Source organism: Aspergillus clavatus, genomic scaffold (genome assembly GCF_000002715.2).
Source record: "Aspergillus clavatus NRRL 1 1099423829804 genomic scaffold, whole genome shotgun sequence".
Lineage (NCBI taxonomy): Eukaryota > Fungi > Ascomycota > Eurotiomycetes > Eurotiales > Aspergillaceae > Aspergillus > Aspergillus clavatus.
In genome coordinates this window covers 1,174,735-1,198,148 of record NW_001517095.1, presented here as the reverse complement: position 1 = coordinate 1,198,148, position 23,414 = coordinate 1,174,735, and the positions used below count along the sequence as shown (strand labels likewise).

The 23,414-nt window shown below is 50.0% G+C and overlaps 8 protein-coding genes across 8 annotated transcripts, besides 2 other annotated features; 6 read left to right on the top strand and 2 right to left on the bottom strand.

Annotated features, from left to right (window-relative positions):
- Positions 1-916: 916 nt before the first annotated feature.
- Positions 917-2,144, bottom strand: ACLA_099410 (starch binding domain protein; the record flags this gene model as incomplete). The annotated part of the gene is made up of 2 exons (XM_001270421.1): positions 917-1,972; positions 2,043-2,144. 2 exons carry the CDS (start codon positions 2,142-2,144, stop codon positions 917-919), a joined length of 1,158 nt encoding a protein of 385 aa, XP_001270422.1.
- Positions 2,145-3,217: 1,073 nt separating this feature from the next.
- Positions 3,218-3,256: a microsatellite.
- Positions 3,223-3,256: a microsatellite.
- Positions 3,257-5,522: 2,266 nt separating this feature from the next.
- ACLA_099400 (pyruvate decarboxylase) lies at positions 5,523-8,533 on the bottom strand (the record flags this gene model as incomplete). Its single annotated transcript, XM_001270420.1, has 8 exons — positions 5,523-5,822; positions 5,876-7,230; positions 7,287-7,457; positions 7,514-7,742; positions 7,802-8,055; positions 8,134-8,203; positions 8,263-8,428; positions 8,493-8,533. 8 exons carry the CDS (start codon positions 8,531-8,533, stop codon positions 5,523-5,525), a joined length of 2,586 nt encoding a protein of 861 aa, XP_001270421.1.
- A 5,172-nt stretch (positions 8,534-13,705) lies between these two features.
- On the top strand, positions 13,706-13,939 carry ACLA_099390 (uncharacterized protein; the record flags this gene model as incomplete). The annotated part of the gene is made up of 1 exon (XM_001270419.1): positions 13,706-13,939. The coding sequence occupies one exon, from the start codon at positions 13,706-13,708 to the stop codon at positions 13,937-13,939; it is 234 nt and encodes a 77-aa protein (XP_001270420.1).
- Positions 13,940-14,894: 955 nt separating this feature from the next.
- Positions 14,895-16,668, top strand: cpdS (putative serine carboxypeptidase (CpdS); the record flags this gene model as incomplete). The annotated part of the gene is made up of 5 exons (XM_001270418.1): positions 14,895-15,069; positions 15,115-15,260; positions 15,311-15,731; positions 15,794-16,519; positions 16,571-16,668. The coding sequence occupies 5 exons, from the start codon at positions 14,895-14,897 to the stop codon at positions 16,666-16,668; spliced, it is 1,566 nt and encodes a 521-aa protein (XP_001270419.1).
- A 422-nt stretch (positions 16,669-17,090) lies between these two features.
- ACLA_099370 (DUF453 domain protein) lies at positions 17,091-18,308 on the top strand (the record flags this gene model as incomplete). The annotated part of the gene is made up of 1 exon (XM_001270417.1): positions 17,091-18,308. The coding sequence occupies one exon, from the start codon at positions 17,091-17,093 to the stop codon at positions 18,306-18,308; it is 1,218 nt and encodes a 405-aa protein (XP_001270418.1).
- Positions 18,309-19,729: 1,421 nt separating this feature from the next.
- ACLA_099360 (uncharacterized protein) lies at positions 19,730-19,939 on the top strand (the record flags this gene model as incomplete). The annotated part of the gene is made up of 1 exon (XM_001270416.1): positions 19,730-19,939. One exon carries the CDS (start codon positions 19,730-19,732, stop codon positions 19,937-19,939), a length of 210 nt encoding a protein of 69 aa, XP_001270417.1.
- Positions 19,940-20,565: 626 nt separating this feature from the next.
- ACLA_099350 (uncharacterized protein) lies at positions 20,566-20,834 on the top strand (the record flags this gene model as incomplete). The annotated part of the gene is made up of 2 exons (XM_001270415.1): positions 20,566-20,734; positions 20,791-20,834. The coding sequence occupies 2 exons, from the start codon at positions 20,566-20,568 to the stop codon at positions 20,832-20,834; spliced, it is 213 nt and encodes a 70-aa protein (XP_001270416.1).
- A 1,604-nt stretch (positions 20,835-22,438) lies between these two features.
- ACLA_099340 (IgE-binding protein) lies at positions 22,439-23,097 on the top strand (the record flags this gene model as incomplete). The annotated part of the gene is made up of 2 exons (XM_001270414.1): positions 22,439-22,696; positions 22,753-23,097. The coding sequence occupies 2 exons, from the start codon at positions 22,439-22,441 to the stop codon at positions 23,095-23,097; spliced, it is 603 nt and encodes a 200-aa protein (XP_001270415.1).
- Between the last annotated feature and the right edge of the window lie 317 nt (positions 23,098-23,414).

The window sequence follows — 23,414 nt, the reverse complement described above, 5'->3', positions numbered from 1 at the left end:
AAGAGTGCTGAGAGGATCAGAGTGATACAGATATAACCAGTAGAAATTGGTACTATGAATGTTTGTTAGAAAGCATGCAACTGCTACCAGTTTGAAATATATAAGTTGACAAATGTCACCAAATTATTATACCCCACTATATCGAACAATAACATACCAAGTAAATTGAAACATGTCTCTAGGAGCACCTTGGCTACTGATTATTGCTCTTAAGGTTGCTATAGAAGACGTCTGTTTGGCTATTTCGGAGTTTACCATTGCTGTCGACAACTACCAGGCCAGCCGAAATTATCATATCGAACAAGCATCCATGATCTGGCTGTAGTAAGCCCTGTACTCTCTCCAAGGGTGCGACGAAGCATCAAGGCCACTATGCGACCAGGATACCAAGCTATGGATGAGATTGGAATCTAATAGCATCAATAATTCGCAATCTTCTTCCACGGGGAAGATAATAACGAGGAGTATCAGTGGCAGAGTTTCATGGTACCATTTCGGGAACGTATCCGGTCTATATTCAAGGAGATGACACGAGGAGTTCGAATGGTTCAGATCCAATGGGTCTGGTATCGCTTGCTTCGGAGAGACCTGTCTTCTTGCAAAAGAGGGTCATATCAATTGGAAGTAAAGAGGGGGAAAGAAAGTTTTAGGACAGCGAGAAAGCGTATTCACTGCTGAAAATTTTCAACCTGTTCAAGCTGCCGTTAAAATGCAGCGAAGAAATGGAATATTACTTGCACAGTCCAAGCCCTTACAATAATTGCGTGGGTATCTGTCTGAACATAAATGAAGAGAGGATCACAATTAACTCAGTAGTATTGGTAGTCACATTATGGAAAACTATTATTTCATCGTCTCATATCCATCCTCCCCCAACATCTTGCATCTCAGTCCCGAAGGCTCTCACACAGCCGAATCAATGCCACCTGTCAGTCTTGGTGGCGGGAGAGCTTGAGCAGCCATTGGGGGTTGTGTAGCTCCGGTTAGGATTGCTCTCCCAGATGACACTTCCGTCCTTTTGCTTCCGGATGAACTTGTACTCAAAGGTGGCGCCGGCAGGGAGCTGGACAGTGACAGTCCACAGGGGGTTGGACGAGGTGTACTGGGTCGCCGAGAGTGGGACAGCGGAGCTGGTGGACCACGAGCCAAGTTGGCTAATTGAGCCGACGAGGAAGATATTCTCGCCATAGTTGGTGGGCGCCTGGACATTGAAGGTGACGGGGACAACTCCGGTAGCCTTGCAAGTCTCGGTGGAGCCAGTGGTAGTCGTGGTCTTGGTGGCAGTCTGGGTCTTGGTCGAGCTTGAGCCACCGCTTCCTGATCCCTTGATGGCGATGTCCGCACAGCCCAGATAGACTTGGGCGGTCTGGAAAGAGTTCCAGCGGAAGCGCAGCAGTGTGTGCTCAGAGGCATAGTCGGGGATCTTGATCTTCTTGGTAACAGTATATCCACCGGCAATTGTAGTCTTGCAAGAGTTCAACGGCGCTCCATCGACACCCTGGCAGCTGCGACGATGGTCGGCTTGGAAAGCATTGCATGTAAACCAGTCATTGCGATGGCAGGCTCCACCAGTGCAGTCCGGGTTGAAACCGCACTCCTGTCCTGGGACGTCGGTACACTTGAGCTCACCAGCGAGGAAACAGTCTTCGGCAGCTTGCTTCTCTGCGTCGGTGGGCATATATCCAGGGGTTAGGAATTTGTTGACCAGGGCTTGATCCTGACAGATGCCGTAGGTGAACAATCCACCGTGATCACCATTGTTGTCGACACACCATTGCACCTCGACAATCTCGCCTGGAGAATAAGTGGCAACGGTGGACTTGCCCCAATGCTCGCCGGGAGTGTTGTAATCGACGCTCACGCGAGCGTTGTAACCGCAAGGTCCACTGCGGCCAACCTTTGCGGCTTCCACGTCCGGCCAGGCAGTGACAGGTTCAAGAATCGAACATTCGGGGCAGGTGTCAATTCCGGCCTGTATCAAGATGCAAGATTTAGTCCTTCAGACTCTAGCTATGCAACGAATTGGAGAAGGAAAAGGTCACCTCAAAACCAAGACGGGTACGACTGAACGGGATGGTCATATAACCATGTCCATAAACTGCAGCAACAAGATTGGCTGCCACAAGGGCGATTTGGTTCTTCATGATGACCGGAACCTATGGACTGAGAAGCTCGCTAGAAAGATTGTTGGTGGCTGATTCTGTGTATTGAAATGTAGCGAGGTGAGGCCATTCTTATAGTCATTCCAAGACAGCACGAGGCCATACAGGATGACATCCTCCGCTTGACTCTTCACAACAATTTCGTTGATACTGTTGCCCACCCAAGAAATGGGCCCTCTAGCCAGTGGGAGTCTTCTCGCTCTTCAATGTTTAATTAAAATGTCTTGGAAGGTCTGGTTTCTTTCATACCCACCCGCCAAACGCACTAATCCGATAATTGTCCGCGGCCACTAGAAGAGCTTCTTTTGTACACAGTACACCCAACTCGGAGATTTTGGACATGGTCTGTGCAGTGCGAGTACCTGTGGTATATCTATGGGACAATATGAGACGCAACCGATTTCATCACAACAGCACGTCGACTGGAAGTATGCATATTGAGACTGCAAGTCCGGTCGACCGTTCGTCATTATACGAGGTGACTCGAGTTGCACCCCAGGAATTGTCTAAAAACGGATATTTATCGGGGTACAGTGGTGTTTCTTCTGCAAGCAATCCACACTGCTTGTTAACTACCGTGACCTTCGGCTCTGTAGCTTGTTCTCCCACTGGAGAATCCCCCGCATTGCACTGCTTGGCATGCAACCCTTCATTTCCTCAGGATGAGTTGCCCCAGGATCCCTGCTGTTCGATCAGGACGTGGTACTGCTGACATGTGGGATTGGAAGTCCCCCTAAGCGTTTTAGCCGGCAGGAATTTGATGAGCATGTATGGGTCATCGGTACTGGAAGACTGCACCACATCACGCTGTCTGACAGATATGCTGTGGATAGACATATTGTCTAAAGACCAATAATGAAATAGGTCCCAATCGTGAACTAGTGACGCAGCTTTAAGTTGTAGTACCTTGCTCAAGAGACACTTGGAAACGGGAATTTCATGTGAACTTGGAAGATGCCGTTGGTGTCTGAGTCTTCCTGGGTTTAGATGTATACGGATATTGTCCACCAGTACAGACTGTCGCAAGCACTCCCACCGGAAATTATTATTAGTAAAAGAAAAAAAAAGAAAGAAAAGAAAGAAAGAAAGAAAGAGAAAGACAGGTCTGAGAAGAAACAAAGCTAAGTTCTACTCCAAGGACCGTGTTACTAAGATTCCGTGTCCCAAAAAGAGTAGATGAAACAACTTCCGAGGATAAATAAAATTTAGGGTTGCTATTTCCCGAGGTGGGATACGCCGAAATGAATGATCAGCGCTTCAACAGTTTTTCGGACACCATGCTCCGGAGATGTAAATAGTTCTGGCTGGGATCCAAATCGCCCCCTTCTGGGCCAGGGCTAGGAGATGGATGACTTGGAGGTGGAGCATGTGTGGTGCCAGACCTACCTTTCAAGTGTGAGTTCAAGTTGGGCTGGCACAGCTGAGGCCAAGACAGATTCATGATGCCATGAGATCAGAAGTGCACTAATCCAAGCATTATTAGCCCTGGAGGCCATGTAGTGAACGGAAATGTTTGTGGGTTGACAGACTCCGATATCGCTGCCCTACTTGATGTTCAATAAGGAACATCAGATCTGGATCCAATCTGCCCTTAGGTGAATATTGTCAATATTTGACCTTGTGTGTTTAGGATCCATTACAACAACCCTGCGGCTCTACACAAGAAACAGATCATGGGTCATCTGCAGTAAAAACAAAAATAAAGGTATAGGAATAGTGGATGATCAGCATGGATCCCAACCATTAACCATGCAGTTCATCCGAAGAAACGAACAACTCCCTCCCCAAGAGTTCCAGTCGATCCAGGCCCATACATGCGATGATCCGGCACAACAGACGGCGATCCAGCAGATCACCTTCCATGATCGGCAATCAGCACTCAAGGCCAGACTCTTCCTCGCTTTTCTCTCTTATTCACTAACAAATTACAGCAATACGCCTGCAACCACCAGTGCCAGCCCGTACAAGGCACTGTTGGCGCCGAGAAATCTCCCGGCATCGTTGCTCTCGAGCTTAGGATATCTGTTAGGGTCCCTGGTGTCGCACTCGCCGAATGCTTCAGTTGTGCTGAGAGTGCAGTTGGCGTGGTCACCGTTTTGACTCTGAAACTCGAGCTGGCCAGTGGGCCAGTCGACGGTGACGCAGTGAGCGAATATAAACTTCTCCCCCCAAATGTGTAAGCTGGACAGAAGCCCTACTATTCTGAAGCCAAGAAGCGCCAAGTCGGTCCACTGCCGGTGCACCAGTCAGGGCATCAGAGAACGCCAAACGCTGATCATACATAGCAGCTTCCACCCTCCTAAAGCCAATTGGAGAGCTTGACGGGCAGTGGAAGACTGGACGTACCGCTGCAAACTTCCTGGGCTTCCTCGCAACTCTCCCAATCACAACCCGCTCTTCATCTCCGGCTTGGCCGTTTTTTTTTAACATGAATGGCCTTTCTGTCGCAACTGGACCTTTATTGCCATTTCTGGTAAGAAATCTAGTGGTACATGATAGGATACAGAACGGTTGAAAAGGCGAACCTAGCGAAGCAGTAAGCAGTTCATCAAGTGCGATTGGGGTTCTTGGGCGGACGAACGGAGAGAACACCTATGACGAGTTCGGTATACTACCATGAAGCAGTTTTCGCTTCGCAGACCCTACCAGGAGAGCTGTAAACTTGAGAGAAATCACCGGGGAGAATCAATTGATGTGGCTGAGGAAGACTGCCTCATTCTGTAGTTTTGTGGGTAAAGCTGATGTCCAGGCTTCCGGAGGCATCGGACATCAGTCCTCCTGGTTGAGCAGGATGAATCGTATACGCTCCTGGACAAAAATATCCAGGAGCCGGCTGCTTCTTACCGTATTTCGCGGAAAGTCTAGAGTACCAGCAGATTATACACCCCAAGACGATGTAGCGTCATAGGATACATCGAGGAACTCGTTTGACGATACGTATTGTTCCGTAACCCCCAGTAGACCCCATTTTTGACCGGTTTCTGCAAGAAGCATTTCCCATGTTTGCCAAAAAAAAAATACTTCCTTTATCAAATTCAGTGACGAAGAGAAGGCATAGGAACTCGAGAAGAACAAGTCAAAGTAAACTTATTATTGCCTTTTTCTTAGTGTCACCTCGGAGATTCATGCTCCAATAGAGTTTCCGATAACCGCAGTCTGTATGGACTACAAGAACGGAAACACTTTAACGACAACGGCGAATTCGATTCTTTGAAAACTATTTATAACCACATTTCAAGGGCAAAAATCAGATATTATCCTCGGTAGACTGCCCCGAGCTAGTGATCGACTGCACCGGTGTTTCGAGAATGCAGGATTACCAGCAAACTCTAGAGGCCATTTACAGACACAGTAGCGTCTTCACTCTCTTCCCGAAAAGACTGCTTGCCCAAACCGAACCAAGAGAGGACTGATATCGCTGGGATGGATGCAACATTCTAATACGGCAAGTTTGTCTGGCTCTTGCTGAACCCGCTCTAAAGCCATAAAGAGTTCTCCGTTCGTCTTGATTTGCATTGCCAGGAGCCCAGGATGGGAACTAGTCAAGGGAACAAAAGGATTGGCCCGGTCAATGGCATGGGCCGCGTTCTGAAACACGGAAGCCAGCGCTGCATAATTCCAGTTCGCGATGTAGTTGTACGGCCCATCGTGGAACGCCGACTGTATCTTGAGGTTAGTCACGGATTTGAGGGCTGAGAAATAGAATGACCTACTTCGATGCGATAACCTAGATTGTTGAAGATAAAAATCACTGGATTGGCTCTCATTCTGATCATGGTACTGATCTCCTGGGCCGTCATTTGAAGACTGCCATCCCCCATCAGCAGCACAGCCCTTCCCTCGGACTTGGCTAATTGACATCCCAACGCCGCTGGAAGACTCCAACCAATGGACCCGTACATCATTTGCATTTGGTAGTCCGCCCCTCTTGGCAACCGAATCATTTGGCTATTGAACCAGCTTTCTCCAGTCTCCGCGATAAGAGTGTCATTGCCTCGCAGCATGTCTTGGATCGAATGCAGAATACTGGCCATCGTCAAGGGTGCTGTCTCATTTGATAACCCATTGACATCGGCTTGATCCGCAATGAAAGAGATGGAGTGACGCATCCCAAGGTCTCGTTCAACGTCAGAGTCGACAATGGCCGTAACGATCTCGTGCAAGGGAATACCACCAAAGAATTTGCCATTCGGAGTGTTGGTGCGCCCAGTCTTCAAATCGAGTATCTGCCGCGAGTCGCTGGTCAAGTCGAACTTGTTGCCTGGGTTATGGAAATCGTTCCATCGGCCTCCAAGAACAATCCATAAATCCGACTCTAATACAATCTCCTCGCACCCGGGAGTACTTGCAGAGCCCCAGAATGTCCCCACAAATTGAGGGTGGGTTTCAGGAAAAAGGGATTTGCCATCCGGCTGGCAACACACAGGACATCCCAGCTTTTCTGCCAAGGCGACCAGAAGTTCGGTCGATATGGCTCCACGCGACTGACTGCCGATCATGACTACGGCTTTCTTCGCTTCCTTCCAGGATCTCAAGAAAACATCCAACCAGGGACCGAGCTCGCTCGAAGTCCCTGTCGCTAGTCTGGTATGCACCAGAGGACCAGGCGCCGAGCACGGGAAGGTCGAAAGATCAGACGGAATCTCGATATACACCGGAAGGGAATCCTCGATGCATCGGTTAATCGTCCGGTCAAGCAACTCCGTCGGGTTCTGCTTTGTATCAAGGCGGACAGCAGCTGTGGTAACTTCTTGGAACATTCGGAGTGTGTGATCGCGGTCGGGAAGCCCCAGAGTATGGTGGATGGGGCCATCCTGACCAAATGTGTCCTCCTTTGGACATCCAGATATGACGATCACCTTCAACCTATCCGAGTACGCCCCGGCCACTGCATTGATCACCGATAGGCCGCCCACCATGAAGGTCACCACGATGACGGCGATCCCCGAGGGCGAAGACCGCGCATACCCATCTGCTGCATATCCTGCATTAAGCTCATTGCAGCAGCCGACCATCGTTAGAGATTGGTTCTTAAGCAGTTGATCAATTAGAATCAAGTTGAAATCGCCTGTGCGACTACGTCAGTCTCCTTCAAATCAAAGTTCTGCTGAGTGAGGGTGTTACCCGGCACCGTGAAATAGTGTAGAGCGCCCAGTTCCTCCAGTCGATATGCCAAGTGCGTGCCGATGTTGTGTTCATTCTCGGAGAATAACGACGGTGCCAGACCCATGCTGAGATTACCAGAGACCGGTTTTCTGGTCGGTATCTTGAGCACTGTTCGACCTTGTAATTTACCTTGTGGATCTTAGCCTCATTTGTTGCTGGGTGTGTTGACTAGGGACTATTCATACCTTGCTCCATCGATTCGAAGACATCGGGCAGTTCAAAAAGCTCCCGAACGTCATATTGGACTCTGAACCCAGCATGAGCGAGCACCGCGAGCGCTTCCTCTGTTTCCTGCCTGGTACCGACGTATGATCCCTTGATGGTGAGCTTGCGTGTGATAAGCGAGAAAATATCAGAGGTGATCGCTCCCGGGATCAATCCCACTGCAACCAACGTCCCACCTCCTCGTATGTACTAACGTGCCTTCAGTGAGTGTGTCGCCAATCATGGAGTCAAACAGCCTTGCTGCTTACCTCTAATGCCTGCTGAAACGGAGCAACCACAGTTGCAACCACGATGGCAGCATGTACGCCCCCACCAGTGACAGACTTCACTTCGCTAACAACATCCGGCGATGTGGCATAATCAATGAAGTAATCAACTCCCAGTTGGTCAATGCACATGGCCTTTTTGGACGCTCCGCTAGACAGAGCAAGCACACGATATCCACAAGCCTTGGCATATTGACAGGCTAGAGTCCCAAGGCCACCGCCGGCACCAACGATGGCTACAAGCTTTTGTGAGTATATCGTAGTGACAATGGTAGAGCCAAACAGAGGGGAGAAAAAAGAAAAAAAAAAAATACCGACGGTTTGGCCGGGCCGGAGATTGCTCTCCTTGAGGGCCTTATACACTGTGACCCCAGCGCAGAGAATCTTTCTTGGGTCAGTAATGGGGATAAAAATGGCTCTTGGCTATTTGAATTATCTCTCACCGGTGCGGCAGTCTCGAGGGGTATCGCATCTGGAATGCGCACGGCATTTTCAGCCTTGCAGATGCCATATTGCTGAAAAGTGCCATCAGCAGTGCAGCCAGAGAACTCGGCCTGCGGGCAGAGTAGATTATCGCCCCGAGAACAATCATCGCATTGGCCACAAGTCCTATTGATCCACTACCAGACCTTGTTCAGCGCTGAAGTCGGGTGATGGTCTGAACGATATTTACCTGGATACCAACCCTGTCCCCGACTTGTATGTCCTCGACATTCTGACCGACAGCAACCACTATGCCAGTTCCTTCGTGGCCACCTTGACTACTCTGAGCTTAATGCAAGGTGAAGGGGGCAGACGAAATTTCTTACCAATGATGGAATCTTTCGCTTTGATTGGCCAGTCACCGTTGCGCAAGTGCAGGTCCGAATGGCATACCCCGGTGAACTTCAGTTCAACCAGCACCTCATCCACGGAGGGGCGAGGGATTCTGACCCTTTCGTAGTTTATTTCTGTCACTTGTCAGTGACTGCACTGGAAGACATTTGTTCCTGTGATCCCACCGGAGCTGTCAGTCCTAACTACTTGTGCCCACTGGACTTCAGCAAGAGAAGGCATGGTAGATGGGCTTAGAGCGAGGCCAGGCATTGATCTTGTGTGCGTAATCAGGAGTAGAGTGGAATCGAATAGAACGTGCTTGGGATCTCCCTGAAATTTTATTTTGATCACTTACTCTCGAGTTGGCTTCTCTTTTATAGCCGAAGCTCGAACTATCGCAAAGTTCGTTGACATATAGGTAGTCTTTGATGGCCACGCATCATACTCCCGGCTGTCATCCTACATACAATTCTCCCTGCTTCGGTCCGATGTTGCTGTACGACACATGATACGCAGATGCCGGGAGACGGTCGGAGTCCTTGCTTTTCCACTCAGTGCAGGATTGGCTGCCCACCTCCCTTCAGGCGTTCCTATACAGTTTTTGGGTTCGGTGTTCTTGAACTCAAGCTCAATTGTTTTGAACGGCGCTCATACTGGTTGAGATTCAGCTAGATCTGACAACAGCCCCTCTTGTCGACGATGTGGTAAGGGTTATCAGATGGAGAAGGCAGGCACGAATCTGTCTTGTTCCGATATTCAAGCTCGAAATCCCAACCAGATCATGCTATGGTTCCACGCAGAGGCACCAACCATGATTCGCCTTAATCCATGAGTCCAGCGAAAATCTCTGAACAAAACCAATTGCGTTATCCCGATTGCTTTGCGACCATGATTGGTTGGTTTGGCTTGCAACAGGATTGTCAAGCTCACGACTCGGATCAGATAGTAATGTCACCAGGCATGCACGGTGGGACATCCGGGACTAGTGAATGAACCGACTGAAGGAATGGATGAATGAACGTTTCATTCTCTTGCCGAACAAATTCCAGCAGTGCAATTGGTGCTACTACAGTTCAGCGGGGGCAAGTAGCGGTATGTCTGCTCCTGCGAGGGGGGAGAGGACCGACCTATCATTTGGGGGGGGGACCTGTGATTCGGCGTTGAAAGGGTGACACAGTACGAGACTTTCGATTGCTGGATACCAAACTGGTATACACCAGATGAATCATTCGTCATCCGTTAGTCCAACTCTGCAGCGGAATTTCCTTCCCGCCTGTCTCCAAATTGGGGCGCCTATATGCCTTATACTTGGGACTCATGATAGTGAAAGATAACACGTCTTTGCAGAACACTGATGAGGTAAGTTTTAGTTTCATGAGCACAGATTCCATGAGGTATCTTGCTAGCTGGCACAACAACAATACTAAATATAAAGAATTGTTCCAACATCTCTAGGCTTGGCCAAGTTACGCCAACCGTACTTTCCAAGACCGCAAGAGTTTGGTTGGTGGACTGTCAGATCATCCCATACTTACCAAAGAACACTGATGAAGACGCCTGTGAGGGTTAGAAGCCCATCCTGCGAGTTATATCTTGCAGCTGACATGAGAACAAATACCGTCGCTGAACTGACAGAGATGATCCTTGGATGAGTAAATATTCGACCCGATACATTGAAGGGGCGGGAAGGGGGGAGAAGGCGCCTTCTCTCGCTCTGTTTAAAGAACTTTGAGATGGCTCATCTACTTATCTATCAATCCCTCCCTCACCACCCATTGGAATTTGAACAAGCGTTTCTTCTGTATCTTCACCAGTCCAGTTTACCACCAGATCTTTCAACTTCCAAGTCCTGGCAAATTGTCAACGATGTCAACGGACCTTGGATGAAGCTGGAGACCAGCCGGAGGCCCGGAGCAGAGCTGGGGAATCAGGCATCTACAGGTCGATACCCCAGGCAGCAAGCGATTGTCTGACCGGGTGCCGGAAGAACGGTTCCGAAGAGTATCTTGATTGGTCGAACACATCTTCCTGGCTTTATGCAGTTTTTACATAATCTACGCACAAGTAGTTATTGTTGTTGGCTGAAAAGGGTCCTGGAATGCCTTCGAATCGTCTCCCCAAGGTCGGATCTGCATAACACATCACAGACTGCCGCGGATATTCAGCACAGTGGAACATATGGGCATCATTGAGAGCCTTAGGCTTTGTCCCCTTCACTGCCATGTCTGTTATCTGCTGGAGCAGCCACTTGGATTGGGTGAGTATAACCTTAACGTTAGAGTGGGCAAAGACGAGCAACATACGACACAATGCAGCTGATGGTATACCCAGAAACTCCATAAAATTCTCTGGAGTCACCCACCCATGACGAGCGCGAGGCAGAATATCGTGCCATGCCGGATATGCCATTGTCCATATCACCTAGGAAGCTCTCATTGAGTTGGAATAACACGGGTTTCTTGGTGGCTGTATGTCGACCTGGAGTTAGTATGCCCTTCTCAGTGGGATTCTTAATGCTTTACATACACTCCGGTCCCAGGACCGGTGGCATAACCCCGGGTGTAAATTCAACCACTGCTTTGGCCTCTGGGACGTGGCGGAATATGCCCACTGGTTTGCTCGACAACCGCATGACAGTTGCATTATGGATGATGCAGACAATTAACAGTAGAATGATAAGAGTGATTAGAGGCTTGAAGAGTCCGTCGCTTCGTTTTCCCTAATGCAACAGGATTGGGTCAGTTCCATCGAATGAGATATGTCAGGCTAAGACATTCCTGGTGGCACTGTGATACAACTAAGAGCATAAGCGATGAGACTAATGCTGGGATAAGCTTTACTTTTCCTGCTGAGGAATGTGCTCGTGTGATCGTTAGTAGGATGGCATTGAACATCTAAACCTATCGACTATGTCTAGGTCTATCGTTTGTCTCCACCTGACGGAAATATTATAGGGAGGGTTAGATCATTTCCCTGCGTGTCTTCGCCTAATTCTGGATACTAGGCATATCCAGGGTGCATATCCAACTCTAATTAGTCCCGCCTCATCTGCCAGTCTTAACTAGGCTTCCATTTATGGGGCTCAATTACCCTGTACCCCTCCCAGCCTCTCCAATCCTGAGAATCCCGCCTTTGTCAACATTCGTCCTCTTCACTCATGCTTTTCATTCTCCTCATCTTGTCGTTATTACTGCTACATGCAAGGGCGCCAGCCCCGCAACAAGGGGCTCATTCACCACACCCATGGATGCTCGATTATGTTGTGATCCGTCCCATCAAACTGTCAGGATCCAGATATGAATCGTATCGGACGTCTGACCAGGCATTGGTTGCGGTCAAGCAGTTTCCTATCGGCCCCTCGCTATCAACCCCGCGGAAGAGAGCCCTCGAGGAATGTATCAATTTGAAATAATATGTTGCAAAGCTGATCAATGGGCATGAGTGGATTACCACAACCGGAGATCTCCTCGTTGAGACGTAGACTGCCTGCCATCTGGTCTATCGTGACGGCCTTCCATTCTGGGAGCCTTACAGCGGAGCGCGACCCCCCTCCGACCATCCAGACTACTATCAATCATGACCCAGATCCTGTTAGCAGTTCAACGTATCCATGATCACGACATCGCGAACAGAGATGTCAAATTGGAAAACGTCCTCCTGACAGATGACAGGCGAGCGAGGTTGACTGATTTCGGTAGCTCGACTTTTGTCGGATGTCCCGGGGAATCGCCAGGTTCCTAGATCAATGTTGCCCCCGGCGATTCAGGAACCCGTCCCTACATGCCCCCCAAGGTCTTTACCATCCTTGAAGATGACAGGTACAAAGCGGATGTTTGGTCTGTTATCGTGCTGTTCCATGTGCTGGTCGTGCCACAGCTTCCCTGGCAACATGCATCCACCGAAGATTCTCTTCGGGGAACGCCTATCCCTGCACATACATCCTGCCATCATGCTCCGGTTACCCCTGACAGGAAGACATGCTCACTGGGCATGTTCACGGCCCTACAGCGCTTTTCTCAAGAGACCGGGGATGTGATAGCACGGATACTAGAACTTGATCCGGCCGTTCGTCTATCCATACATGATGTAGTTATTGACTGGCAAGTAGACTAGTAATGTCTGATAGTTACTGATAAGCCATACATCAAAGCCAATTATATGCCCGAGCTTGCAGACTGTCCTCTCGTCCCTTCCATTCTGCTTTCATTTTCTCCATCGGTCTCGACTAATAGGGAGAAAGGGAGGGGGTTCTTATCTACAACCAGCCAACACCCCGCTCGACGCAGATCCGAGAATCCCATATGCTTGTTTTGGCATGTTTTCTTTTCAGTCACCCGTTGACAGGAGTAGTTCATCGTTCCAAAAAGAGCATTTGGTCTAGTGACGGATGGGAGGAAGGTCGTACTCATACTGTACAGCCATGGATGGCCTATTAATACGCGACGGGGCCCGGTGAAAGCCAAAGAGCAATCCACATGCCTACGACTCGGTCAGTTCCACAAAAACACTCCCAGCAACCATTTTCTTCAATACAGGATCGTCGAACCCAGGCCTGGACTAGAAATTCCACCCTCTACCTGCACTTGACGTCAATTCAGCTACGGAGAAGATCAAGCAGAAAGAAGCCAGTTATGTATTCAACGCAGGAGAGATTGGTCAAGTGTCAAGTTTCAAGTGGCCAGCAACTGCCCCTTCGAGGATTATATGGCTTCTAATAGAATCGACGTTGGCGAAGGAGGGACATGGTAATGCGAGGCAGTGTATGATGGACACGTGTAGGTCTCCAACAGCCCATAGGAGGAAACTTATAGTGACATTGACATTGACACAGTGGACAACACACTGCACTCGTTCTTGCGCATTCCCTAATCCCTTATGTGGAACGCTCCCTGCGGGCTTATTTCGATAATCCGACAGCTGAAGGTTCTATCCTGGAGAGTATTATCACTGCCTTCAGTACATACCCCGTCCAACCCGACCGAGGCGGAGCGGGTTCAAGCCCTGCATCAGGACCAGAAGGACCTCGTCACAATTCGCGATGGAGACTGCGCCCGATATGTGGGTATAGCGATGACTCGGGCATTTGGCGATGCGCGCTGGAAATGGTCGAACAATACCCTGAAGAAGTGCGAGAAGGGGTTCTCTGGCAAACCTGCACCGGGAAACGTTGTGAATCCACCATACCTTGAAGCAACCCCCGAAATTGAGACTTACAAGCTTCAGGAACGGGAATTTCTGATTCTGTCTTCTGACGGCCTCTGGAATCATCTTTCTAACGATGGAGCGGTGGAAGCGGTCGGATAATGGATCAATGCCGTCCGGACCGACTCCTTTGCAGATATTGGTAGTGGCATCCCGGTTGCAGTCGGTGGAGGAGATGCCCGCGTGGAGATTGCAGAATGGGCCTTGTTCTGGGAGCACTGGAAGGTCCAGCCTGAGTGATTTGTTTACGAAGACAACAATGGCGCGACGCACCTTGTCAAAAATGCGTTTTGGGGGCGCCAGCGGCAGCTATTCATAGGGGTAATGACAGTCGATCCCCCGGTGAGCAAGACGATGAGAGATGATGACACGGTACAGATGGTTTCCTTCGATTCTATCTAAGCTGCGAAGGTGTCAGGCTAGGAAATGGCCGTTGGTTCTGTTTACCATCTACCTGATCAGAACACGATCAGTCGACTCAAGCATGTGTCTTGGCTCTTGCAGTGGGCTCATGTACTTGGACAATAATGCCCTTGCCAAACTTCTAACATGCCTTTGTTACTTTGTCATGTTGCTTCCTATCAAATGACAACAATCGGCTAGAATCGGGTGGAGATCTCCAGGGTGTGAATGTCTCACACAGCTGGAAGATGATTACAGAGTATGCGGCAATTCTGCCGATTGCACCATCGCTATATTATTAGGACGTTGATCTCTTCTTCTCGGGACAGGATGACGATTTCGGACATCCGGCGGACTGCCGTCGATACAGCCTTCTCACAGGGTCTGGTGGAAAAATGAAATGCCTCGTCAGCAAGGATTACGCCCCACCGTAGTCTCTCCCATAGGCAGGCATCTGTCCTTCACGGTGATACCGCGCCAATCTGTCTATCATGTCAAGCTTCTCAAGCAACACGAAGCTTCACTCAAGGGATCCAAGAGAGGGGCGTCTCCACAATGTGCATTACGACTCATCAGCCGAGACGATCGACATTTCTTTTACTTTAAAGGCCTGTGGCTGCCCAAAAAATATTGATCAAATAGGTCATCAATCAAAATGCGTGTCTCCGTTACTGCCGTTGCTTTGCTACTTGCAGGCGCTGCCACGGCGCTGGACAGCCCTCATCGCAAGGGCGTTAGGTATCCGCAAAAGAACAATCACCGCCTATCTTCCAGAGCTGTCACCGTTGCCGATCATGGGAACTATCGATATCTGACCTCCCAGACGAAGAGTAGGTGATCCGAATCGTGGCATATGGAGCGCTGACCATCTTCAGGGTTCTTGGTCAACGGCACTGCCATTCCCGAGGTCGATTTCGACGTGGGCGAGTCGTATGCTGGCCTTCTTCCCAACACTCCGGCCGGAAATTCCAGTTTGTTCTTCTGGTTCTTCCCATCGACTAACCCTAAGGCCCAGGACGAGGTGGGTTGGAATCCGTCATGCATATGAAAATCCGCGTTGACATCTCACAGATCACCATCTGGCTCAACGGAGGTCCTGGGTGCAGCTCCCTAGACGGATTGCTGCAGGAAAACGGACCGTTTCTCTGGCAGTCGGGCACATATAAGCCCATCCGTAATCCATACTCGTGGACCAATCTCACCAACGTGCTATATGTGGACCAACCGGCTGGAACGGGTTTTTCCCCCGGTCCGCCGACAGTCAACAATGAAGAGGATGTCGCAAACCAATTCAAGAGTTGGTTCAAACACTTTGTTGATACGTTCAACGTCCATAACCGGAAAGTATACATCACGGGTGAGAGCTACGCAGGGCAGTATATTCCTTATATTGCCTCGGCCATGCTGGACACCAAGGACCACCAGTATTTCAACGTCAAGGGTATCCAAATCAACGATCCCTCGATCAATGATGATTCGGTGATGACATACGGTATGTGCAGGTTATACTGTTCTTGATTGCCATTTCCCTGCCCTCGTCTAACAGTCAACAAGCTCCGGCAGTTAGGCATCTGAACCAGTATTTGAACATCTTCTCCCTTAACGATACCTTTGTCAAGGACGTCAATGAAAGAGCTGAAGCCTGTGGCTACAACAAATTCATGGACGCAGCCTTAACTTTCCCTCCCCCAAAGAACTTCCCGGTCCCTCCAGACCCGAGTAAGAATAACTGCGCCCTGTGGGACGAGATCATCCAGGCGGCCTACTACGTCAATCCTTGCTTCAATTTCTACCATATTACCGACTTCTGTCCCTATCTGTGGGACGAGATGGGCTTCCCATCTCTTGCGGGCGGTCCCAACAACTACTTCAACCGATCCGACGTTCAGAAAGTTTTGAATGTACCCCCGACCGACTACGCGGTTTGTGGAGATACCACCATTTTCCCCAAGGGCGATCAATCACTCCCTAGCGCTCTGGGGCCACTCCCTGGTGTCATTGAACGAACCAACAATGTCCTGATCGGCCATGGATGGTTGGACTATTTGCTCTTTGCGAACGGGTCTCTGGCGACGATTCAGAATATGACGTGGAATGGAGCTCAAGGCTTCCAACATGCCCCGGTAGAACCGCTCTTTGTGCCCTATCATTATGGTCTGGCAGAGCTCTGGAGTTCCACAGCCCCGAATCCATTCATTCTTGATGCAGGAGCTGGGTACATGGGAACCGCGCACACAGAGCGCGGGCTGACCTTCTCCACCGTCAATTTGGCAGGTCACGGTAAGACAGACTGCCCAACTACAAGCGGTTTATGTGCTGACGATCAAATAGAGATTCCCCAATACACGCCTGGAGCGGCTTATCGTCATCTGGAATTTCTTCTTGGTCGCATTGACAATTTATCCGCTCTCGGCAATTATACTGCATAGAGGAGGGCGTTAGTTGGCGGAAAATGTATAGACTAGCCCAGATATTACTTAAATACGATTTTGCATGTCACCTGCCTGATCTTCGAACAAGAGACCGAGAATTGGAAGGTAATTGCACGAGAACATGTCTGATGAGATGATTAGCAACAACCAGTTCGGATATTGCGGGTAACACCGTCAGGCTGCTGGTAGCCAGATTCACTGGGCGGGTTCTGTCCTGCTGGGAGACGGGCAATTCTTTCATTTTGTCCTTTTAAAACATTGAAACAGTTACTATGACTCGACTCCGTAGGTTCGCAAGTGCCGAAAATCGGAGCACCATGAGTTGTCTTCGCCACTTTGCCATGAACACTTACTTGGCGCCCCTTAAAAGCAATGTAGTCAAATTACTCTAAGTTCACCAAACAATAAACAAATCCAAGATGGCCATCACACCGCTTCAGCAGGCGATGCGGTCATCTGCTGCTACCAATCTCCAAACACATCGCCGGTTCAGCTCCGGCGCCTGGCTCTATGTCAAGAAGCAACACAGCCTTCCAGCCGCATACTACCGCGGCGGTACCTCCCGGGCCATCTTCTTTCGCCGGGAGGATCTCCCCCGCGATCAAACACAATGGGACGGTATCTTCCGCGGTAGTATCGGTAGTCCTGATCCTTATGGACGCCAGCTAGATGGAATGGGCGGAGGTATATCCAGCCTGTCCAAGATCTGTGTGGTTAATAAATCCGCCCGTTTGGATGCCGATGTGGACTACACCTTCGTCTCCCTCGGCGTGAAAAACTGCGATGTCGATTATTCCAGCAACTGTGGCAACATGGTCAGTGCAGTAGGACCGTATGCTGTCGATACAGGTCTGTATCCCGTGGCTGCGAAAGGCAACGACTCGGTCTCGGTGCGCATCTTTAACACGAACACCGGTAAAATCATTCGGTCAACCTTCCCCGTGGTAGACGGGGAGGCTGCCACTTCGGGAGATTTTGCCATCGACGGTGTCTCAGGAACAGCAGCGCGGGTTCGGCTGGATTTTATTGATCCTGCCGGATCCCGAACTGGTCAACTGCTGCCAACTGGCAACGTTGTCGACATCGTGGACGAGACTCCGACGACCTGCATCGATGTGGGCAATCCGTGCGTGTTTGTGCATTCGTCAGACCTAGGTGTAGCGGGCAATCTAACACCAAGTGAGATTGACTCCCACCCGACTTTACTCACCAGGTTGGATTCCATCCGTCGACAAGCCGGTGTGCGGATGGGCTTGGCTGCATCGCCAGAGGAGGTACCTGGGAGTGTTCCCAAGATCTGTCTAGTTTCAACCCCCTCGAGATCATCCCTTTCCGACTTGAAGCAATCAATATACGATGTAGATCTGGTTGTCCGCGCCCTATCCGTCGGTCAGCCACACAAGGCCGTCCCCATCACTGTCGCACTGGCTTTGGCGGCAGCTGCCAGAGTCGTCGGCAGCGTGGTGGCCAGCGTGATGAGCAATCAGCCTGTGGATTCTGGCGGCATTACTCTCGGTCATGCCAGTGGAAATCTATTGGTGAGTGCCGATATCGATCCCGCGGGCCATCTGAGCTGTGCAACAGTGTTTCGGACAGCCCGTCGCATCATGGAGGGGCGCGTTTTCTGGAGGGATTAGAACCTGTATGTTCTAAGAGGCTACTCGTGAGGGTCTTCCGCGTTTTATCCGGGTTATCGAAGCATTTTGGCTTGCTGGTTTGCATAGATATTAGCATAGTACAGTGTATCCAGATCACAGATCAATAGTACAAGTGGATGCCACTCGACAGGGGACAGAATAGTGGACTGTTTGTCAACGGTTCATGGAAGCTCATAAGTAATCAATTAAACTCTTCTTCTATCTTCTACAGAACTACCGCATGATCAACCTGTGCCAAACCAAAGATTGACTGAACAGGATGACAGTAATCGAGCACATTCGCCTCTTACCACAGCTCCTGGACTGTATTCTTCAATGGGCTTTTGAGGATGATGAGTCTGATACCATCTACACATACAACGCGAGAAGAGACACGAAAATTCTGTCATCCCCTAAGTACACAATATTTTGCTGTGGCCACAAAGCAGTGAATAACCAGGATGATCCCTTCGATCAAGGGTAGCTTCTGCGCCAAGAGCGTGTTGAATAGTAAAGCAGTCAATGCGACAGCAATGACTAGTAGGGTAACATGCCAGGGCTCGTAGGTATACATCTCTGGATAGTTGATGGCAATGACCCCGACCATCACGTTGGCCACAGTATATCAACATCCTGCAATACCCGTATGCCATCCGAGGACACATATCCAGCCAGTGATATAACTCAAGATACACTAGCAGCTGGGTTTGCAGATTCTGAGACCCAAGATACTGTCCACCGGAAGTAGGGACCCTTCACCTGTTAGTCCACTGTTGAAGTCCATGCGCAACACGTACATAGATGCCATCTCAGCCATAGACAGGATAACGAAGCTAAAACCCGCAAGACCCTCCAAGATATGTGTAGATCATGCCTCCCTTGCCACCGTTGACCAGACCATAAGAGGAGCCACTACCCAGTTGATTGGTTCAGAATATATTTGTTCAACATGACGAAAAAGAAAAAAAAAATGTTACAAGAGAACTGCCTCCCAGGTACATATCAATACTGCCGTGAATCCCAGGACCGACAGAAACTGGAATTTCCGCTATAGAAGTCAGAGTAGGTTCCTCCTCGAGACCTCATGGGATTGTCCCATACATTCAGCTCCTGCTACCGTCCCACTTGCCACATATCCCAGTGGTCTTGAGCTGTTTCATTCTTCGCCGACACGCCATCCCCTTGGGCAGCGGTGTAAACCACCGATTTGCTTTCCGTCCACATTGGGAAGATTTAGGGGTGTAGGTGCGTAGTGTAGATGGTATTGGAACGCTCAGAATCAAAGAGAAGCATGGAAAGAAGGAAAACAGGAAGGAATCGAACACAGAGTCTTTGTCCAAAGGCCAGGGGTCAACCCATATAGGCGACAAAAATCGCGGTATATGAGACCAAGTTATCTTCCCGTGGCTTTTGGGACAGTCATGCCTTCCACCATGATCCCTGTTATTGTTGGCGTTGTTGATGTGCGCAACAGATCCACCAGAATCAAAGATGCGAAGGAGCCGGCTCATCTCATGTTCGAGGCAATCAAAATTGCTCTATTTGATGCGCAATATCCTCAGGCTACTCCCCATATACTCAAGTCAAGCTTCGATGCTGTCAGCGTGGTCCGGACGTGGACAAGGCCCTAGGTTGATCTTCCAAGTCTTCTCGCAGACAGACCGGGAGTGTATCCAACATATACACAGTACGCCGATAGCCATAGCGGAAACCAACCAGCGAAATTAGTGAACGAAGCAGCACTGAGAGTGGCCTCTGGTGGTGAAACATCAGCCTCGTGTACGCTCTACTTCGCCCTGTTCTGTGTAGCAATAAACTGAGTCTTAATAGGGACTTCATGCATCAAGGCAAGAAGCTCCCTTCACCAGGATGGAGGAAGCCATCGATTCCAGTAGGACAGGCGTTTGCACCTTCTGCGGACCGTTTCTCGAGAGGTCAGCGGTGACGTCCACGCGGCCCTATCTCCTTTTTGAGCTAACACAGTCGTAACAGACAATCTGGATGTCATCTATTCATTCAGGCTACCTGTCCATATCTATTCGTTGAATGGGAATGCATTTCATGCGCACCGCCGACAGTCGCTGAAAGAGAACCACGAGGAATCAGCCTGATTGTATGAAGAATTCAGCCGGGTGGCTATCCAGCATCCATATGCTTGGAGATTCCAAGCATGTCCAGCGGATTTCGTCTGGACGGCCAGTAGAGAGAATTGAATAATTTGCTCACCGTGTATGCACCCACTTGACCTTCCAATGGGATGCCACTGACAAGGCACGGAGACCCCCTCCGAAAGAATGCATTCAATACGGTGAATCTGGCTGCGGCTTGTGTGATCACGACGGTCAAGTTTGCCACTAGACTGGGGATCCCGCAGGACCGATGGAGTTTCCCTCTTGGTGGTGCTGGGTCCATGGATGCCGCCGAGTGTAGGTCAGCACTTGAGGATTTGTCTTTTGAATGCTGACTCTGTGCTGGTCCGTAGTCTGGCAACGGCCCGATTACTACTCCAATCCGGCCATTGCATAATCCCTCGACTCCTGGCTGGCTTCGCCCAGCTTGACGTCAAATGAAATGGACCTGTTCGACTTTTATTCGTATGCCACCGTGGTTGTTCTTCTGCAGGCCAAATGCATTCACTCAATCCCTGAATAGCGCGATGAGACAGGGCAGCATTACTGACTCCCTCCAAGGCAATCACAGAGATGGTCTGACAGCCGCGGCAAGGGAAAGGTCGCAGTAGGCTAATTCTAGCAAATGGGGGAATCCTGACGTATCAACACGCTCTTTGTCTCTCCTCGCAGCCCTGAAAAGACAGTCCATATCCGGATAATCGCGCGGACCCCCACTTGGCGGCGAAGGAACGGGTCCCACCTGTTACGGTTGTTGCCGACGGACAAGCCACCATCGAGGTATGTGGTCAACTGCTCGCAATCACACTCTACCTCTGCTGGATGAATAGTAATCATTATGTTGTCCGTTCAGGCTTATACCGTGGAATTTGGTCGTGATGGACGGCCACTCCGAAGGTGCATTACCGGTCAGCTTGCAGACAACGGGCACCGGTTTGTGGCAACGCACGGCAATGACCTGACACTCTCCACTTTGTCATCATTGATTGAAGAGCAGACCGGAGGACATTGCTGTGTGATGTCGAAAGACGTGGGGCATAGAAGACGAAGGAACCTGTTCTTCATTTGGGCCGAAGCCATTGTTGTAGGACTAGGGACTGTCTAACTGTCTAACTGTCTATAACTCGATGTACTTATTCCAGGAGTCTGTTCGACCATACTCCGTCCTGCGTCCACAATTATGCTCGTTTGGCTTGGGGGCGGGTGAAGCCATCTACGGAGTATGTCTCAGTGTTTTGGCCTTGTGGCCTGGTCAGGCATGAGTCAGCTGCCGATCTGCACCATGATGTCGATCTGAAACACAGCAGCCAATCATGTTCCGGAAACTGATAGCCGAGGGTATATTTAGCATCGAGAATTGTCAATCACCATCCTTTCCTGGGTTAGCGTGCGGAGAAATGGAGTGATTGTGTGGGTCCAAGCAAGGGATCTGTAACACTTGGCCAATCAATACTCAAGGTTGTCCTTCGCCTAATATTTAGGCTACCTACCTGAATGAACATACGGAGTAGGAAATTATGAAAGACCCCCAGACCTTACTAAGTACATTCCAGTATGACAGACAGCTACATTCTAATCATTCCATCATTGCAGTATTATTGCTGAACCATGTCAGACCGAGGAGGAGCGGTCAGGCAGTAGAGAATTGGAAACACCGTTCGATTAGGTCATGCACAGTATGTACCACCCTTACCCACCATGACCTCCACGGGGAGCGACATCCAACATACTGCACCCCCCCCGAGCACAGGACTAGACTAGCAAGTATCGGTCATTTCGAGCGATAGACACAGTTGAGACAAGCAGGATGCCGGTCTCACTTGGGTTACATCCACGATGAGCCTGCAGGGTTAAGAATATACTCGAAATAACCTCCTATCGTGGTATATAAACATGCTGGATATCCTCGCCAAAGTCGATCTTCCATTCTCCATCTCATCACAACAGCATCTTCCTATTTACTACTTCTTCAAAGTACCAACAATCTCCTCAACCTTCACCATGAAGTTCTCTCTTGTTGCCTCTGTCAGCTCCTTCCTCGTTGGAGCCCACTGCCTGCCCACTGCCGCTGCCGGTGACAATGGACCTTTCCAGGTCACAGCCCTCCGATCTAGTTCCCCCATCCACTTCCTCGGCATGACCGCTTCGGGTAACAGCTTCTGGCTGGGCGGCGAGACAACTACCTACTGCCCCGACATCGTGAAGGAGAACGGTGGTTGCCCCGATGGCACCCAGACTGTTCTGTTCACCAACGCCTTGGTATGCTGGATATCCCTGGATTTAACTCTGACTCACTGCTAACCTATCCATTCCAGGATGTCTTGGTTCCTGGTGGCCAGCAGATCTACGTTGCTCCCTCCGGTGCCGTCAAGTTCACCACTGCCCACTCCGCCAACATTCCCCCTGGCTCGGCTGTCGAGGGCTTTTCCTACACTTTTGACGGGCCCATCGGTGGCTGGACCTTTACTGGCCTGGGTGCCACCGGCTTCATGGCTTGCCCTACCCAGGGCGATGCCCCCGCTCCCTACCAGGTCTTCGCTAGTATCCCCAACGCTGTCGTGCCTTCTGGTAACGCTGCTCACTGCCTTGGCTTCAGTGCCGCGGCTTCTGCTTGGACTGCCCCTGCCAACCAGACTGCTGCCGCCTGGCAGTACATCTAAGAAAATGCAAGGGTCGTTGAAGGTGATCGTGGTGAAGTGGAATCAGCAGGTGTAGATTTTGGATACATATATGTAAATATATTTCGTGTTTATGGGACTTGAACATTCATGGACATCCTCTTCCTTCAATTCTTCCGGGACAAGCCGGAATAGAAACCAAAACAGCAGTTTTATGTGTTCTTTCCACCTCAAGTTAACAGATCTGGCAATTGAATCAATGTTCCTATCTTGATGTCTCTCTTGAAAGCATCCATGGGTGCAGTGGATGGTGATCCAGAGATCGCATCACGTGGTGCGGGTACGCGTGACGTCAGCAA